We start from the raw sequence: 20263 nt of genomic DNA, 5'->3' as shown, positions 1-20263 counted from the left end.
CATCGTAACATATAAATATATGAATAAGTAGATTGTTTGCAGATATGTTGGCGTTTTGCTAACGTTGCTAAATTTTCAAAAGCATTCTTTCAGGTTATCATCATCCTCCTTGCGTTATCCCGGTATTTGTCACGGCTTATTGGAGCCTGGGGTCCGCTGTGACAACTGATCCCAACATTTGGCGTAGGCACAAACACAAAAAGTATTATTTCAGGTAAGTACATACACGGAAAGTAGCTTGATTAAATCAAATCATGAACTACAGTTGCATCCATACTAATATTATAAATGGGAAAGTGTGTGTGTCTGTTTGTTTGTCCGTCTTTCACGGCAACACGGAGCGTCGAATCGACGTGATTTTTTTAGGTGGAGATATTTGAAGAGATGGAGAGTGACATAGGCTACTTTTTGTCTCTTTCTAACGCGAGCGAAGCCACGGGCAAAAGCTAGTGGAAATATAAAAATAAGGGTTTGAAAACGAATAGCTGCATAATTGATAAGGAATAAGTTTAACACATTCGCTACCAGACAAAAAATGGCGCACTATGTCAGAAACCGCTTGTGATTTTATAAACGCCCGCGCGAACCCGCCCAACGGGTTCTCCGGCATCTGAGCAAAGTTCACGAGTGCCCACGAGGCGGGTTCTTGGTTGCGATACAGATAAAACTCATTTACAATCAGCAAACATTAGTACCAAAACGAAGTAAAGGAAGACAACCCAATAAAAAAAGCTTTTTAAGAAGAAAAATAAGTGTTACGATGTTGCAGGCGCGCTTAAAAATAAACCTTAAAAGTATCGTAAAAAATGGTAAGTAAATTAGTAAATTGGCGTTTGTTAGACTATAGGTGTGGTCCGATTACATGGGAACTGTTTCGAACCAATATTGCCGCGATTTATATCGCAAGATTATTTCAGCAGGCCTTCGCATGCGCCATGTGCAAGCATCAGTGACGTTCGAAAGACATTACGTCACTACTTTCAAAAAACTTGTATCTTCGTCTGACAATGAAAAGAAAATTGTAGTAAGTATGTATGGAATGCATATAGACTTACTGCGTTTTAACTTTGAGGAGAAGCATGAGATACGAGATTTTTTCAAAGTAGTGACGATTAGGAATCTTGCAACTGCCTTTCTACCTTCAATGCTGCTAAAGGGCGTTTTCGCGAGAAAAATCACCAAACAAATTGTTTTTTAAATTAGGTAAATTTCATGTTTTTCCTACTCAGAATCACGAGCCCTTTCGATCTACGACAAAACGAGAGACAAAAAATGGTCCCAAAATTTTCTATTATTTTGCATACTTTGTACCCGCTGTAAAGAAAATGTCAAAAAAAATGGTACCGAAGTGGAAAAATAAATTTGGGACGCTTTTTCCGCCTAGTAGGATCGAAAGGGCACGTGATTCTGAGTAGGGAAAAAATTAAATTTACCTATTTTAGAAAAAAAAAGTTTTTGAATATTTCTTCGCAAAAATGGCCCTTAAAACAAATGACATTAGTTTTCCGTTTGCCCGCCGCGGATAAGGCCCACCGATCATATTTTCGGTAGACGCTCGTGCCAAATACTGAGATGAACAGTGTCACATAACTTCACTGGGCGCTCGAGACCTGCCGAAACGCCCATCTGTGCGTCCCTATCGCACTTACAAACAGAGCGAAAAGGACGGCCTGACGTAATATCGTTTATCACTGATTGCCTGCCTGAAGAGTAGTGTCTTTCGTTCCCTCAATGTTGAGGATCGAATAGCTCCCTCCATAGGCGTCTGTTCCTCGCCAAGCGCATGGCCTCGTGCAGTTTTAATAGCATGGGTGCAGTTTGAATATTTGCCTGAGGTCTCGTGCCTTCAACTTTGCCCGTCATGATTATTCTCTCCAGGTTATCTGCCTGTAGAGTAGTGTATACCGGTGGTTATACCGTGTATTGGTCTCGCGTCTAGATGTAGGTAGGGCAGTGGTCGAGGCTGGTGCCGCACGCCTCGCAGGCGCCGGCGGCGCGCGCGTTGACGAGCGTGCAGGCGGGGCACTCGCGCCCGCCGGACGTCAGCGGCTGGATGGTGGGGCCGAGTTTTGATTTGCCTGGAAAGATAGGGAAAAATATCATTAATTGTAAAAATATTAGCTAAGACGCTACAATGACGCATACGAATATTATGAATGGGAAAGTCTGTTTGTTTGTCCGTTTTTCTCGGCAAAGTGGAGCGACGAATTGACGTGATTTTTTTAAGTAAAGATAGTTGAACGGATAGTGACATAGGCTATTTCTTGTCTCCTAAATCCCTAAAATAGGGGATGGAAGTTGGTATTCCGCAATTTTCGAATTTAACGCGAGCGAAGCCACGGGCAAAAGCTAGTCTTATCTAAATCGTCACGTCACCTCGAGTCCCAAACGATCCACTTTTCTCACTTGTTTTGAGCGAGCGACGCTGTCATACTGGTCGGACTTTCCCCATTCTGTTTTAAGGTAATAACTTACCACACACCTCACACGCCTGCAGACTAGCTTTGTTCAGATACGTGCAAGTCCCACACTGCCACCGATCTTGTTTGTCTTCTGCTCTCGACTCCGTCGTGCTGGCCGGTCTTTTCCCATTATGTTTAATAGTTGCTAACTTTAACTCTAGACTAGCCTTATTTAGACACGTGTACGACCCACACTGCCACCGGTCTTGCTTGTCCTCTGCTCTCGTTTCCGCTATGCTGGCCGGTCTTTACCCGTTCTGTTTTGTTCTAACTTACCGCACATCTCACACGCCTGTAGACTAGCTTTGTTCAGATACGTGCAAGTCCCACACTGCCACCGGTCTTGCTTGTCCTCTGCTCTCGTTTCCGCCATGCTGGCCGGTCTTTACCCGTTCTGTTTTGTTCTAACTTACCGCACATCTCACACGCCTGTAGACTAGCTTTGTTCAGATACGTGCAAGTCCCACACTGCCACCGGTCTTGCTTGTCCTCTGCTCTCGTTTCCGCCATGCTGGCCGGTCTTTTCCCGTTCTGTTTTGTTCTAACTTACCGCACATCTCGCACGCCTGTAGACTAGCTTTGTTCAGATACGTGCAAGTCCCACACTGCCACCGGTCTTGCTTGTCCTCTGCTCTCGTGTCCGCCATGCTGGCCGGTCTTTACCCGTTCTGTTTTGTTCTAACTTACCGCACATCTCACACGCCTGCAGACTAGCTTTGTTCAGATACGTGCAAGTCCCACACTGCCACCGAACTTGTTTGTCTTCTGCTCTCGACTCCGCCGTGCTGGCCGGTCTTTTCCCATTATGTTTAATAGTTGCTAACTTTAACTCTAGACTAGCCTTATTTAGACACGTGTACGACCCACACTGCCACCGGTCTTGCTTGTCCTCTGCTCTCGTTTCCGCCGTGCTGGCCGGTCTTTCCCCGTTCTGTTTTGTTCTAACTTACCGCACATCTCGCACGCCTGTAGACTAGCTTTGTTCAGATACGTGCAAGTCCCACACTGCCACCGATCTTGCTTGTCTTCTGTTCTGGACTCCGCCCTGCTGGTCGGTCTTTCCCCATTCTGTTTCGGGGCGAAGGCCGCGAGTCCGTCTCGTCTAGGGATACTATTAGTTGTGCTTTTAAGTCGTAGTTTGGTGTTGTGCTTGAGACTGTAATAAAAATATTTTCGGTTTAAACAACAGTGATGAATATAAATGCATATTGTATAAAAATTAGGCTCTCAATTGACAACTTAACTTTATTACAGCAATTCCCGATAAGTTTGTACATTTGGATCACGTCTCCGATTTGCGAAGCGCATAGGACCATGATGCTGAGCAAGATCCACTACCTTTTCTAGGTTGAGTGATTTCCTTTTTTGTTATTTTGATGCATATTTTATTAAATTAGGCTCTCAATAAATGACAATTTAACTCTATTAGTAGTTTATTTCTCTACTAAAATGCATAAAATAAGAGTGTGGGCTTATGAAACGAGCTAAAAGCGAGTGAAGGAGAGACCAGAATATGGACAACAAATACTTAAAAACATTTTTACAAAAAAGAAATGTCTTATTCATAAACGTTACCTAAATTCATAAACATTATCTAAAGTTATCAAGCAGATAAAGTTCGTCTGTCCCTTTTTATCACACATTTACGTCGGAATGGAACAAACGAACTGTATCGGCTAAACATAAAATTTACGAATAAAGTCGCCGTCAATAGAATTTGTGAACAATGTAAACAAACCTTGTAGTCAAATTGTCTTTAATTTCCATTGTAATTCATCAGATGCTGGCTAAATCCAAGTGTTATTTAATCAATATATATCACATTATGATCCTCAACTTTTAAAATAATAAAATTGTGCTATAATATTGATATATTATACAATGGTTTGTTAACATTGTTGACAATTTCTATTGACGGCGATTTTACGTATGTTATATTATACACGATTTCAACTAACCTGAATTAGTTTTCGAATGCGACGTCCCGTGTCCATTCTCATACGGCTTACTCCTCGGCTTCTCCTCCACAGGCCTCACCGGTTTCTTGACCTTCTTAACCTCCACACTAGTAACCGACCCGTTCACAGAGTTCTGCTGCTTTATAACCTCCTTCCTATCTTTAACATCCTTCTTAGTTAATAACCTCACTTTGTCCGGCGCTACTTTAGGCGTTATAAGCGCATCTGCTTTCGGATTCCCCACAGGCTCAGACTTCCTCTTCTTATCTTCTGCTTGCTTCTTTAACTGCTTAGCTCTTTTCTGTTCTTGTTCCAGCTTTAACCTCATCAAGTTCTCGTTCACTTTAGCTGTTCTGTACATTTCTTCGTCGTAAGATCTGTCGAGGTTTAAGGCTTGTAGGCCGTCTTCTAAGTCTAAAGTTGTTGGTTGGTATTTGGCGCGTCTTTCTTCTCTGTCTAGCCTGTCGAGTGTTCGGGAGTCTCTGTCTAGGGATGGTGAGAATCTACTCCTGCTGGTGCTGTCTCCTTCTTGGTCTTTGCTGGAGAGGTTTCTGAAGACATAGTCCCAGCTCTCATAGGTCCCCATGCCATCTTCTCTGGCTTTGCTTAAGGCGGGCTGGGTGTCAGATCGCGGGAGACTGGGTAGGGAGACATCGCTGAAGCCTGATTTGGAAGTGCTGTTTCTTCTAGAGCTTTCTAGCCGTTTCTTGTGTCGGTCGTCGTCTCTGTGTCTGTCGTATTTTCCGTTTTCGTAGATTGAGGGGGAGTCTAGTTCGATGAGCTGAGCTGTTGGCACTGCTGGATACCTAGAAAACGAAAATTAATTCATTGGGTTATGTACTTATGTCACATGTTTTTCTCTTTATTGTGGTGGCGGCGTGCATAGGTCTCATGAGCAAGGATGAGCCTAGCTCATGTGCATATCTGCCACCATCAGTGTTCCTTTAGTCATCTTATACGTCACCTGCGGAACGAGATAGGGTGGTGTTATTCTTTTCTATTGCCGACACCACAGGGTACTATATAACAAATCGGTTTGATAATGACAGTAGTTTAGACTCCCGTGTTTAAGTTCATGAGGAATCCCAGGAAAATGGCGGGTCGCCTACGGGTTAATTTACTAAATTTACTACAACAAGATGGATACGTCATCATTGGATTATTGGCACAGGAGGTGCAACTACTTGTTAAGACTATAAAGGGAAGCATGTAGTTGTAGAAACCTGTGTATTTTTTACTAAGAATAAATTCAAATAAAAAACTTACCTATATTGTGGCGGATATCCGTTGACAGGAACATTATTGGCGTGTTTGATAGGCGCGTACATAGGTGTCGGTATCATATACGGCGCTTGGACCGGATAGAAGTAGGGCACGGGGTACGTCATCATTGGCACAGGGGGCATAGCCATATTGGGCACGTTGGTCATGTCGGGGTACATCATGGGGGGTAACATATAGGGAAGAACGGGGGTGGGGAGATCGGCGGGAGATTCAAGGGGGGCGGGGTAGTCGCGACGGACTGTGGGCTCGAGGGGCACTGTCACGGGGATGTTGGAGTAGATTTCTGAAACAAGTACAAAGTTATGTTAGACCTTTTATAATTATGTGGACATAGTTATCATAAGTAAATGTGAAGTTCATAATATTTTTTCATGGTAATTTCTCGGAAACCTTCGTATTTGTAAGTAACATGACAGTCAACGTAGATGCTCTGCTTCTATTTATAATCATTTGTTTTGTCTCCACTGTCTCTTTTTTCTGTATCTTTTGCTGAGGTGTGCCCATAAAGAGAATTCTATCTATCTATCGACTTCTTTTACCGAGACTGGCTATGCCATTTCAGGCATACACGTTCGTGCGTTTCCGTAAAAATCGAAAAACATTTTACTATACATCTGTATTTAACAGATTTTTTTAGAGAACACACAGAACACACTATTTGTAGAAAGCATAAATTGTACTAACGGCATAATTATCTAATTATACTTTAAATTTAATTACTAATGTAAATGCAGCAGCTCCAAATTACACATGCCAATTAAAATACTATGAAATATAGGTTAACTACCACTGAACAACACCTAATTTAGTTGTGCATCGTCGCACAGGGTTATTTCGTTAAAAAGGCTGGCCGAAATTATTTATTTTACATTTCAATTCAATTTATTTATTCGTTCATCACAAGTACATAATAAATAGGTGGTAACATAATTCTTCATAGAACTGGGGTAGTACCTCCGCCTTACAGAAGACCGCAGCCAAATAGCACTAGACCCTACTCATAGTGTTGTGTTCCTGCCGGTGAGCAAGGCTGCCAGAGCTCAACGAGGGTGCGGTGTGCTGATGACGGGAGGACTTACGGAACTAACTTGTTCCGTCTATTGTCCGTCGTCCGTCGGCAACCCGAACCCTCCTTAGAACTTGTACACTCCTTTTTGCTGTGTATTTAACACAGCAAAAGGGAATGTACAAGTTTCTAATGGGATGGCAACGCGCATGTGACACTGTTAGAGTTGCAGGCGTCCATAGGTTACGGTGACCGCTTTACATCAGGCGGGCCGTATGCTTGTTTGCCACCGACGTAGTATAAAAAAAAAACTGCTATGATGTGCCTTTTGGCGTACGAAATAATTTCTTATAATCTAGTTATACATATATACAATTTATAAAAGTATTTACATGGGTAATTATATTAGCATATGCATAAATGAATCAATAATAAATTAATGGTAAAAATAAATGGAAAAAATTACAAAAAATTTAGATAAAATAAAATTAAGATTTAAATTTAGATTTCTATAAATAGTTTTATTGTGTCAATCCAAGTATGCTGTTTTAATTTATTTTTATTTTTACTTATTTACATCGACTAATGGCCAGCTTTTTTACTGAAATACCCCTATGTGCGTCGGTCATCTCATCCGCCGTGGTAGTACACTAATATTAGGTACTAACCTTGTCCCTGTGAAGGCGCCAGTAACCTAGCAGCGGTCGCGGCAGCACTGGAAGCGCACGCCGCTCGCTCTCTGGCCACAGACGCCCAGGTACATCTGCCACCGCCGCTCCATACCGCCTCCCATACGGATGCCATTATCTACAAACATAATACACAATTTTTGTCTTCTTGACTTAATGTCCTATGTCCCCTAGATGGGGCATAGGTCGTCGACAGTGCGTCGCCATTCCGAACAGTTTTGAGCTTCACGCTTTACTTCGCTCCAGGTCCATAGTTACTCATGAAATAAAACTATGGTTTTTTAACATAGTAATTGTAAATTTTCTTGAATATTGTATAACTAGCTTTATTAACAGTGTGTGAACCAGACTTAAAAATCTATATTAATTATGGTTCATTAATATTTCTTGTATGTGGGTAGCTTTTGGACATTGTCATTTTTCCTCAGTCACCCGTTGACCACGAATGCTGTAAGGTGTTCGAAACGTCGGGATGAACTGTAAATTCATTATACGCTATTTAATCCGTTTCCATAGTTTTATTTCATAATACACAATTGTTTGGGTTTAACAAGGTTGACTGGAAGAGATCCCTTAAAGGGATACGTTCGCCTTTCTACTAATGATAAGCTTTTATTATAAATGGGCTTACTCTTGGCCACAGACTAATAGCCAAAGGCCTACGATGGAGTGAGCTCGCTCAGAAGATGCCTGTTCACCCTAGATTTGAAGGTTGCCGGTTTTTTTCCTGTGTTGTATTATTTTCTGGTACAATAGAGTGTTTTACTACAACTATTACTACAATTCACAAACTAGTAGGTAGGTATAAAAGTTAGCAGCCAAACTTTGTAAAGCTGTAAAAGTGAATGAAAAATTGACGACTTCAGTCGCAGGGTTGGTTTGCTCCTATCACAGTACTTTTGTCTCTTATACATGTCTAAATATTTTAATTCTTCCTACCAATCCTACCATGATCACAGCATTAACTGCCAAAAGTAGACTACTATATCGACCATCGTATAGTATACACTCATGAAACGGCACGGATGGAACACAATGAACGAAACATTCATTGTACGAATAACACTAGTATCATTAACACAATCAGAACTTATTATGATACAAATATAGATTTCTTTCATTCATACATTCCTTTCATGCCAGCTCTATAAATATTATAAATATCATTGTGTTCAAGACGAGATACTAACGCCCTGAAGTAAAGCCAGACCTATTTTAGGGCACACTGGACCCTTGAACGTTACTGTTACTGAGCGATGATGGCGTCCCGGCATATAGCGGCCGCCATGTCGGGGCACACTGGGCCTTCGAGAGCCAGGCGGCCCGGGCCCGAGGGCCGGTACCCCATGGCCTGCAGTAGCGTCTCGTCTCGGCTTGTAGTAAGTGCTGTAACTGACCTGGCACTCGCACTGAGCGATGATGGCATCCCGGCATATAGCGGCCGCCATGTCGGGGCACACTGGACCCTCGAGAGCCAGGCGGCCCGGGCCCGAGAGCCGGTACCCCATGGCCAGCAGTAGCATCTCGATTTGTAGTAACTGTAACTGACCTGGCACTCGCACTGAGCGATGATGGCATCCCGGCATATAGCGGCTGCCATGTCGGGGCACACTGGGCCCTCGAGAGCCAGGCGGCCCGGGCCTGAGGGCCGGTACCCCATGGCCAGCAGTAGCATCTCGATTTGTAGTAACTGTAACTGACCTGGCACTCGCACTAAGCGATGACGGCATCCCGGCATATAGCGGCCGCCATGTCGGGGCACACTGGGCCCTCGAGAGCCAGGCGGCCCGGGCCTGAAGGGCGGTACCCCATGACCTGCAGTAGGTTCTCGGCTTGTAGTAACTGACCTGGCACTCGCACTGAGCGATGATGGCGTCCCGGCATATAGCGGCCGCCATGTCGGGGCACACTGGGCCTTCAAGAGCCAGGCGGCCCGGACCCGAGGGCCGGTACCCCATGGCCTGCAGTAGGGTCTCGGCGCCTACCATGTGGGCTTCCACTTCGTGCTTGTAGAAACCGCTGTATAGCTATAACAATTAATACAAATTATTTATTAGTGAAACATGAAATATTTAAATAACTGATATTCTTGAGGCCTTTTAATATTAGATTTTTGTTAAAAATAGTTTGAGTGCTCAAAATCTAAGGTATTGTTTGTGTAAAACCAAGCGATAGGCAATAATAACACAAAAAGGATCAATCGCGTAATTTAATGATAGGCTAAGAATGATTAAAAATATGGGAGTAGATTTTCAATGAAGTCCAAGTTACAGAGGTTGGTTGAGGGCAGAGGAGATTGACTGTGACTGTGTCTCAGATACAGAGGTAAATTCCTATAAAATTATTTACAAACAATTAAGTTCATAAAATATACATTTCAAATATAGTCTCAGTAACAGAGGTAAAATACACACTCTGTCTCACTAATAGAGGGAAATGTGACTATAACATCGAAAAGGCTAATCTCACTTATAGAGGTCTGTTTTGTCTCACTAATAGAGGTAAATCTGTGCGAAAGTGTCGGGACCACACCTTGGGTCTCAACTAAAGAGGTTTCTCACTTATCCACGTCCCACTTAACCAGGTTTCACTGTAGTATGAATAATACTGAGGAGTGACGTTACGGTCAATTCATTTACTATTCCCCTCACTAGCTCGGAAACACGTGTTTTGTCCTTTAATACCAGCGGGTAAAAACGCATTTTATCCACTAGTGGGTAAAGTAATTTGACCTTGAATAAAGTCAAATTAATTGCTTTAAAATTGATAAAAGTAGGTGAATCTAGTAATAAAGATGATTTACCACCTGTGGAACTACTGGAAGCAGTGATAAACGCATTTTTTACGTTGTAGTTTCCTCGCTATAGTGAGGGGAAAAGTTTTGTGTTACACACGGGTGCAAATGTATTTTACTTCTCGTGTGTTAAAAGACTCGCAAGTTCAGGATTCTATTCTCGAACCACTCGCTTCGCTCGTGGTTCAACTATAGAATCCTTTCACCTGCTCGTTTTTCAATTCCACACTCGGCGTTAAAATACAACTTTGCCCCCTTGTATAACAAATAACTATTATATCTTTCTCTTTGTCCATATTTTTCTTCTAATTATGTAGTGCTTTATTTCATGCGCTGCATAAAATATTTTATTTTAAGTATAGAAAACTAGCCCATTGTCTTGTCTTTATATCTTGTCATTCAAAAGACATTTCTGAACATTTTGTTGGTGTACTGGTGATAATCAATTACCACCATTTTTTACTTACTTTAAACTGCTATTAAACCCTTAAGTTCTCCAGAATAACTTACCCGTATATTCCCATATTCTAGCCTCCACGGCCGTGCCAGCAAGTTTGCCGCATGCCACGCAAATCACGCAATGACGTCCACAAATCACCCAACCTTGTCCAACGCGGTTCGAACTAAACTGGGGCAGCTCAGTTATCGTTCGCCGTAACACTTTGCTACTACATCCGTAAGGATACTAAATTAGGTGACACTTACCCGTGTATTCCTATATTCTAGCCTCCAAGGCTGGGCCAACAAGTTCGCCGCGCACCGCGCGATCGCCGCCCAGCCTGGGACAGCTCAGTTATCGTTAGTTGGAAGAGCATTTATTTTCTTTTTTTTGCCACTTTTATGAAGTGTGATATTTTTGAAAAAAATATGCTGTTTCTACGCAGAATTACTAGCCTTTTCAATCCTAGTAGTTAAAAAAATTGTCCCATACGATTTTTTCTTATTTTGTTACCATTTTCTATATACATGTTGTATGTATGGAAATTCTGGGACACTTTTTGTCTCCCAGTGGGATTGAAAGTACTCGTGATTCTGAGTACAATTGACCTAAAATTCCCTAAAACAATAAAAAATAAATTATTGGCAAAAAAAAAAAGAAATGCTCGGAACACTTTGCCGGTCCCTTACATCCTTAAAAATACTAAATTAGGTGACACTTACCCGTATATTCCTATATTCTAGCCTCCAAGGCTGGGCCAACAAGTTCGCCGCGTACCGCGCAATAGCGGCCCATCCTTGGCCAGCTCGGTACGCACTGAACTGGGATAGCTCAGTTATCGTTCGTTGGAACACTTTACCGGTCTCGGCGAGACCGAACTTGCATTCGTGAGGTACGATCGACAGGTACTCCATTATGTAGCCTGGAACAAAGATAAATTACGTTAGTCTTTTCGGAAAGTCAAGAGTCGTGCAATGTATTGGACCCCATACATTTCACGACTTCGAGCAGACTATGCGATTTTTCATATTCTGGACTATTTTTGCTAATCAAAAAAAAAACAATACTTTAGGAAGAACCGCAAGCGTGTCACCGGTCTAATATGCATTAACATCGCATGTTTGAGCTACTCGGAGTGGGGAAGTACCTTGCCAAGCATATACCTAGGTTATGGCGTTACTTGTACTATTATATATTCTGTGGTTCAGCGCCGTAGTGCAGCGGCACAGATCTAAGGCGAATTTATTAAGGTTTTTTTACTTTTACGTTACCTTCTGGGCTTCTCCCGCTGCTGCAGCTTCTCGGGGCTGTCGTCCGTCTCGAGGTAGCTGTAGTGCGCGTCCTCGATCCGCCGCCATAGCGCTGGCAGCATGCTGTCTCACTCACCATGCTCCGTCTCACTCACCTTCTAGCTTCTCCCGCTGCTGCAGCTTCTCGGGGCTGTCGTCCGTCTCGAGGTAGCTGTAGTGCGCGTCCTCGATCCGCCGCCATAGCGCCGGCAGCATGCTGTCTCACTCGCCATGCTCCGTCTCACTCACCTTCTAGCTTCTCCCGCTGCTTCAGCTTCTCGGGGGGTTCCCCTTGTTTTGGCATAATTTTACAATCGAGAATTCTTTTTGGCATAATCTATATTGGCATAATTCACCTTTCGCATAATCTGTTATGGCATAGTATAGTTACGCATAATTTGCCTAGGCATATTTTTGTTTGTCCGAATATATTTCATGCATAAAGGTTATTCGCCGAATGGTTTTTATGCATAAATTATTTCTGCATAACATGGTTTAGTGGAAATTTACTACGCAGAATTTTTATCATAGGTAATACTACTATATTAATGTTGCAGTTCTAACCTAACCTCACCGAAATTCTTGACAAAATGTTTTATTTGTTGAGGTCGCAGTTCTAACCTAACCAAACCGACTCTCTTAACAGCATTTAGTATGGGTGGATATTCTGATTTTAAGAAATATGCCAAATACAATTATGCGAATTAATTTTATTCATAAAAACAATCGGCGTAAACAGAATTATGCGAACTTATTTTCGGACAATGTGTTATTCGTATTATTTTCGATTATGACAAATAAGTTTTCTGCCAAATTAACATTTGGCGAAAATCGATTATGCGAAGTCTGTTATGCGAAAATCGTTTCGGACAGTTAAAGTTATGCCAAATAGAGGGAACCCTTCTCGGGGCTGTCGTCCGTCTCGAGGTAGCTGTAGTGCGCGTCCTCGATCCGCCGCCATAGCGCCGGCAGCATGCTGTCTCACTCACCATGCTCCGTCTCACTCACCTTCTAGCTTCTCCCGCTGCTGCAGCTTCTCGGGGCTGTCGTCTGCCTCGAGGTAGCTGTAGTGCGCGTCCTCGATCCGCCGCCATAGCGCTGGCAGCATGCTGCCTCACTCACCATGCTCCGTCTCACTCACCTTCTAGCTTCTCCCGCTGCTGCAGCTTCTCGGGGCTGTCGTCCGTCTCGAGGTAGCTGTAGTGCGCGTACCTTCTAGCTTCTCCCGCTGCTGCAGCTTCTCGGGGCTGTCGTCCGTCTCGAGATAGCTGTAGTGCGCGTCCTCGATCCGCCGCCATAGCGCCGGCAGCCGCTCGCGCGCGTCGCCCATGCCGCCCGCCGCCATCACCATATCACACGCCACTCGCTACGCACCTGCCATACAAAGATTATTATGAAATGAAAGCGACGACATTGGTCTAAGCGCGACAGCGGCAGCCATACGTGCGAATGAAAGTCCCATCGCTGTGTCTCGCTCCAATGTAACCGCTGAGCCGTCGGTTAGGGCCGATATAAACGGACTGCAACCCAATTCCAACTTGTATAGGAACTGCACGCCAACGACCGCGTCGGTCGTCGCATATCGGCCCCTACTAAAGTGAAGTCACTTGGCGGGTCCACAAAAAGCCCAATGTAGACTTGCCTCGGCCGAGTCAGGTTGTTCGGTCGAACAAAACGCACGCCTCGTCGACATAGCAAGTTTGCCGCGCGAGGAAATTGCCTCGCGACTTGCATCGCCCCGTGTCGTCATGCTACACTGAGAGAAAAACCGACCAAGTGCGAGTCGGACTCACCCACCGAGGGTTCCGTATCCGTACAAACTTTCGATTAGGTACCTATGATAATATAACACCCCAGCAATGTTCAGACTGAAACTCCGTATACTTTAAACTGATGTGCACAGGAAAAATCTTAAAACCTTCAAGTTTGAACTCTCAATGCCCTCAAAGGTTTTGACGTCAACCACAAACTAAGTACGGTAGTAGGTATTAGCTCTCAATATTGTTTGTGTACTGTTTTAGTAAACAGGTTAGTGTGGCACTTCTCACAGAATCAAATGAGGTTAATGAGTGATTGGTGCTACAGCTCTGGTGCAGTGACGACCTAATTAAGTTGCAACACTATTGTGTATGGAAGACAAACATAGTAAAGGCGACAAAAATGTAGATTCGCGTCTCGGATAGGTTAATTCTTTATTTTTATTAAGAGCCTTATTATTCTTTAGCGCAGTTTTTTTTTTTCACACTGTGACCCGCAGCCTTACAACTGTAAAACAATAAATACATGTACTGGTAAGTACTAGAGGTCGCGCGATGATAAATACGTAGGTACAGCAGGTAGCTAACACAGGAGACCGCCACATGAAAATTGAAACACTGCTTCAAGGAATGGTCTTTTACATAAATTTCAAATCACAAATACCTACCTAAAAAGAATCGATTATCTTCCTGACCTTGTTTAATGAAAACAAATGTTCACTCACTCAATGATAATGAACTGCACGATGCTGGTAAACAACAAGGGCATGACTCAACGCGTAACCATGACAACGCATGCCGTGCTGACTAGCGAACGTGAAGCTATGAGTGCTATTCTGCCCTGCTAAGCCGAGTGGCACTATCTCAAAACCAAATGATTTTGAAAATGGAACTGTCAGTTATAGATACTTTAGTATAAGTTAGCTATGGATTTTCGTTTGAGATAGCGCTTTTCGGCTTAGGAGGGCAGTATTACAAACTAGGTACAAGCCGCAGATATATCCAAGCGGACATAGTGCTTACAAATATCTAAACATCTTCTGCTTCCATTGACAGGGTACATGCATTTACCCACGGGCGACGGTTACTGAGGTCATACCGCGAAATATGCAAGCGGGAGAGAAATATGCAAGCGAAAGATAAAGAGGCAGATACCTAACGTTTTCAGATTATTCGATGATGATAGTAGACCCTAGTCACACCAAGCTAAGAACCAAGCTAGACTTCTCACGTTGCTAGAACTCTAGTAAGGACGGGTCAAACAAATGTTAGTGAGCACGGGCAGATATTACCAAAAGTTTAATTGTTTCATATAAAAATGTAAGCAGGGTAATAAATGAATTTCGATCTTCTTCTATAATTTGCATAGTTCACCGCAGGTATTTCTGAATTGTAAGGCTTTTTATCGACGGAAATGACTGCCGAGGCTTGTACCTATTAGTCTTTTTTTCTTGTTGTACAAACAATACAAAGGATACCAATCAGTGGAGCGAAGCAGCCACACAATGTGATTGATTGTGAACCAATGATTCATTTCATGAGGTTTCATTACACTGTTTCATACACAATTTGAGCCTATCAATGAATTACTGAATATTTATAACGCTATCAAGCAAATGGAACCCAGTACTGGATCTAAGCTTTTTCGAGGGAGGACAAAAACTAAAAAACGTCAAATGTGGCGCCCCTTGCACTTGACGAAGTTCGAATTTGGCGCCCTCTTGGACTTGGCGCCCGGGGCAAGAGCCCCGGCTGGCTCCCTCCCTTAGATCCGGGCCTGATGGTGCCTATGACATTAATAGTTGCTAACAAACAGTGCATAACTGAGGAGTGTCTTTTCAAAAGGGCTTATTTCCACTTTGAACTTTTTTTGGGAAATCGAGAAAAACATAATTCCACGGTATTGATTTTGAAATTAATATTTAATTTGCAAAATTGTAATATTGTAAGTTGACGTTAATGCTAATGATTACATCAAATGTAACATGTGTACCTAAATAAATATTTAATTGCCATATGTTTTTGAGAATTAAGCACTTTTGATGCGAACTTTTGGGAATTAAGCCCTTTTGTTGTGGCCTCGTAGCGTAAACGTTATTATTTTAAAATAGTTTTATTTAATTTTAGGATTTTGTATTAAGTTAGTTGATATCAATGTTGTTGTACTACATACATTGGTTTATCCACATAAATAATCATTACACATTTATCAAAATGTGTTCTAAACTTTGATGTTACTCTTTTTTTTAAAGATCAGGGCGAGACTTTTCGAGCTTTAATCTCAAAACAACACGTAATTTTCTATACTAAAAAAACTGCATTCATAGTTTAAAAAAAAGAAAAAATGGAAATAAGCCCTTTTGAAAAGACACTCCTCAACTGTTGGGCAGCAAAGTAGATGAATTGTTTACTTTAAAAGGATTCCCAATCTACGAAGTTCGACAGATGTGTCAGTTTTGAAAAAAAAACCTAAAAGTGGGCGGTTTTTTTTTGCCAGCGTCAAACGCATGCGATCACGGAATGCATGAAAAATATAAATAGCCAGGTCCACACAGCGAGGCACATCGCGAGAGGCAAACGTGCTATGTAGACGTACAGTCAACCAATTGGATCCCTAGGCCACTTTAGAACTATGTCATAGTGACATTATAAATCAGATTGTAAGAAATTTCATACTGCTTGTCATTTTGACATGGTTGTAGAGTGGCCTAGGGTTCCAACTGGTTGACTGTACCTACCTCGGCTGAGGTAGTGCGTGCGTTTTTCTCGACTAAGGGTCCTGCCCCGACCGAGGCACGTCTAGATTGCACGTTCGTCGCGTGAGCACATTGCCTCGGGACGTGCTCGCTCTGTGTGGACCTGGCTGATGCGCAATGCCCTTACACTAGTTTCATGGTGTGTTTTCTTGATACCATTGTCCAACACTGCATTGCTCGGATAAAACATTTGGGTACATGCTGGTATTTCGAACTACAGTTAACGATACAAACGAGGTTTTAGTGCCAGTTTTCTGATAGTGGTCAACGTTAAAGTTATTTTTCTATCCATTGAGTATCGAAATAATATACATACATACATACAATCACGCCTGTATCCCATAAAGGGGTAGGCAGAGCACATGAAACTACTAAAGCTTCAGGGCCACTCTTGGCAAATAAGGGGTTAAAAGAAAACGAAACTGTGACATTGCAGTGACAAATAAAAATAAAAATAGAAATAATTTACAAGAATTGCATAACGTCTTGTTCACTTATCTGTAATAATAGAAATATTGAATTACCTTTATCAGACTCGAATAGGGACAAAAGATATCCAAGCTAGCCCAAAAAGACAGATTTTATGATTTATTCCTAAGTCATTATAATAACTAAATCATTCTTTCTTCTCACACATAAATCATTCTTTTATATACATCATTTTCCATACATTTGCTTCTTAAATCTTTTGATTTTTTGGTAAGTGGTAATAGACTTAGATAGAGTTTAGTAAAATATGCACACGTCTTTGTGAAAAGTGTATAAAGTAACTACAACGTTATGCTTTTGAATGAATGTAATACCAAATACTACGATTTGCTTCTGAACTTAAGACTTTATGCCTAAAATATTCAGTGCTATGAGAAAAGAAGTAAAATTTTGAGTTTACGTTGCATTAATACCGATTAATTTAGATTATTACTGAAATGTAAGTTCGATCTAATAAATTTAGCATAAATAACGCCAATATTTAAAATAATAATATTAATAATGTACCTAATGTTATTTATTTATGTTTAATTGTCCTTCAGTATTCGAGCATAACACTCAACTCCCGGCTAGTAATTTTAAATTATCACAAAACAAAACTTTCTACAACAAATATTTACTTTAAAATGATTATATATTTCACTTATTAGCTAAAACAATTGAGAGCAAAACCAGAAAGTGACAATGGTATAATATTAGTGGGTTAAAACTACACTATCTCGCTCTAACTAGCCCTGGATGCAAACCTTTGGTCATAAAATACTTAAAATAGGCACTACCTGAATCCGAGGAGTGTCTAACTTAATGAATTTACATATCTTTTATAGACGCGGTGGTAGTTTTGTAAAATAACGAGGCTGATATTACACGTTTTCGTCCAAAAATATATCTTTTTTCAATTCCGGAATTTTCGAGATTATGTGTTTCAATTCCGGAACTGTAATATCGGAAAAATTGTCCGAAATTCCGGAATTTCGAGATTCCGGAATTCCGGAATGCAAGCCCTAGGTACATGCTTTAGGTCAAAGGTTTATTTTGTCCAAAAAACTGCAAAGTAATATTTTCTATAGGAAGTGTGTAACAGAAACTTTTGTATTGGAAGGTGTAGTAGGTATAGACATAAATATGTATTATGTTTTGGTCAAAATTTTGAGTAACGTGGAGAGTAGAGCAAAAAATCTTGTTCTAGCCTATGACAGTGAGCACTGAGCAGAAATGGCTCTATTTAAAGTCTGCTTAGGTTAGCTTGCATTTTCCTGCTTCCTTTCTTTTCTCATCATCCATACAACAAAATTGAGTTTTTAATCATGTTAAACATGTATGCTAAATCTTATAAATAAAGCAAACAGAAAAGAACAACAAATATGAAGGGGTACCTAGTGTTACATATTAATAGCTTAGTTAAACCAATAGGACAACTTGTTATCAATTTCATGAGCTATGGTAAAGAAGATAAGATAAATTGATAATTACAGTATCAAATGTATATGTATCAAAATATAAAATGTAATAAACAGTGACGGCTCAGCCACGACAATGGTCTAAGCGCGACAGCGGTGAGCGGCGGCCATACATTGGAGCGAGACACAGCGATGGGACTTTTCATTCGCACGTATGGCTGCCGCTCACCGCTGACGCGCTTAGACTAATGTCGTGGCTGGGCCGTGACTCACAAGGTTACTTACTTTTCTTTTATTAAATCATTAAGTGTTATCTACTAATTATAAGATTAATTAGTCGATAGTGACCCTGCCTGCTACGCCGCGGTCCCGGGTTCGAATCTCGGTAAGGGCATTTATTTGTGTGATGAGCACAGATATTTGTTCCTGAGTCATGGATGTTTTCTATGTATATAAGTATTTATATATTATATATATCGTTGTCTGAGTACCCACAACACAAGCCTTCTTGAGCTTACCGTGGGCCTCAGTCAATCTGTGTAAGAATGTCCTAAAATATTTATTTATTTATTATGTTATTCTTAATCAAACATTTATGGTGACTTTTCATGGCTTCTTTTGAGCCCCTAACACAAACAAACGTAAACATGTTAAACCAACTTCATATTATGTTGGTTTATTATATTTGTTTTTAATTTAAGGCACTAATAATGATTCTACTTAATTTGAAATACTACCACAACACTACCAAAATGGTTTTCCCTGCCCTTTTGACACTTTAATGAAACGTAAGGTGTGTATGTCATTGCCAGCACCCACCAAAATGAAAACACTATTTGAGAGTTGATGGAATCAAAAATATACTAGGCTATTGGATGAAAGTGATGGACTAAATACTGGGCTATGGAATAAAACAGGCGACCACCTGCCTAATAAACCGGTATCCAATTTCATTTCCGGCAGACAGTGACTCATCGACACTTTATATTTCTGATCATCGTCAAATCCATACCTAATATTATAAATGGGATAGTGTGTGTGTCTGTTTGTTCATCCGTCAAAACGGAGCAACAAACTGACAAGATTTTTTAAGTGGAGATAGTTGATGATGAGTGACATAGGCTACTTTTTTGTCTCTTTCTAACCCCCCCACTTTCCTAAAAAAAAGGGGTGGGGGGGGTAAAAATTTGTATGGAGCATTCCGCAATTTCTAGTAAATACATAAAGTATGATCTAGCAAGATATTATACTAAACATATACTTTACTATACAGCTACAAAAGCAATATCAGCACATGATGTATGTAAACAAATAAGATTCCAGTAAGAAACTGAAATTACAAAGCAATATAAAACTTAAATGATCTAACAATTTGATATAGTTTTAGTATTGTTTTTAGGGTTGCCAACTTTTTTTTAGGGAAATATAGTATTTTAGAAAATTCCATCTATAAAATATAGTACACCGAAATAAAATATAGTACGGTACAGATAATCGATAACCGAGTCGTAGAAATCGTTTTTTCTGCCCACTGTAAGGGGCTCCACTCGGTTTTCATCGATTTTGACAAGTTTTGTGTTGTATTGGTTCTCTTATTTTGTCGTCGAAAATTGTAAAACGACCGAATATCACTTCCCAACTCAAGTTTCGCGGAATTTTATTCCGCCGAATGTTCATTTCCCAACTTATCATAATTGTTTTATTTGCCAAGCTCACGTTTACCAACTTAACATTTGGCCTTTTTTAAAAAGCAAACTTGTGGATGATGTTAAAAATTATTTGTAACTTGCCTAATGTTTCGTTGCGAAACGTTATTTGTCCAAGATTGTTTCAGCAAGTGAAGCATTTTGACAAATGATATGTCTGGTAAAAGTTTAGATGGATTTTAATAATCTGCTTTACAATAATTCTACCAATTGAAAAATTGCTAAATGTTAAAT

At 41.1% G+C, this 20263-nt stretch overlaps 1 protein-coding gene across 1 annotated transcript; it reads right to left on the bottom strand.

Moving 5' to 3' along the window:
* Positions 1 to 1841: 1841 nt before the first annotated feature.
* LOC125234938 (protein tamozhennic) lies at positions 1842 to 12137 on the bottom strand. Its single transcript, XM_048141360.1, has 8 exons — positions 12038 to 12137; positions 11355 to 11554; positions 9247 to 9426; positions 7379 to 7517; positions 5687 to 5987; positions 4421 to 5226; positions 3413 to 3618; positions 1842 to 2078 (listed from the first exon to the last, which is right to left on the bottom strand). Exons 1-7 carry the CDS (start codon positions 12135 to 12137, stop codon positions 3446 to 3448), a joined length of 1899 nt encoding a protein of 632 aa, XP_047997317.1. The 3' UTR covers positions 1842 to 2078; positions 3413 to 3445.
* Positions 12138 to 20263: the final 8126 nt, after the last annotated feature.

This window comes from Leguminivora glycinivorella, chromosome 16 (genome assembly GCF_023078275.1).
Source record: "Leguminivora glycinivorella isolate SPB_JAAS2020 chromosome 16, LegGlyc_1.1, whole genome shotgun sequence".
Lineage (NCBI taxonomy): Eukaryota > Metazoa > Arthropoda > Insecta > Lepidoptera > Tortricidae > Leguminivora > Leguminivora glycinivorella.
The sequence above is the reverse complement of the archived record's forward strand: the minus strand, read 5'-3'. Positions and strand labels throughout refer to the sequence as shown.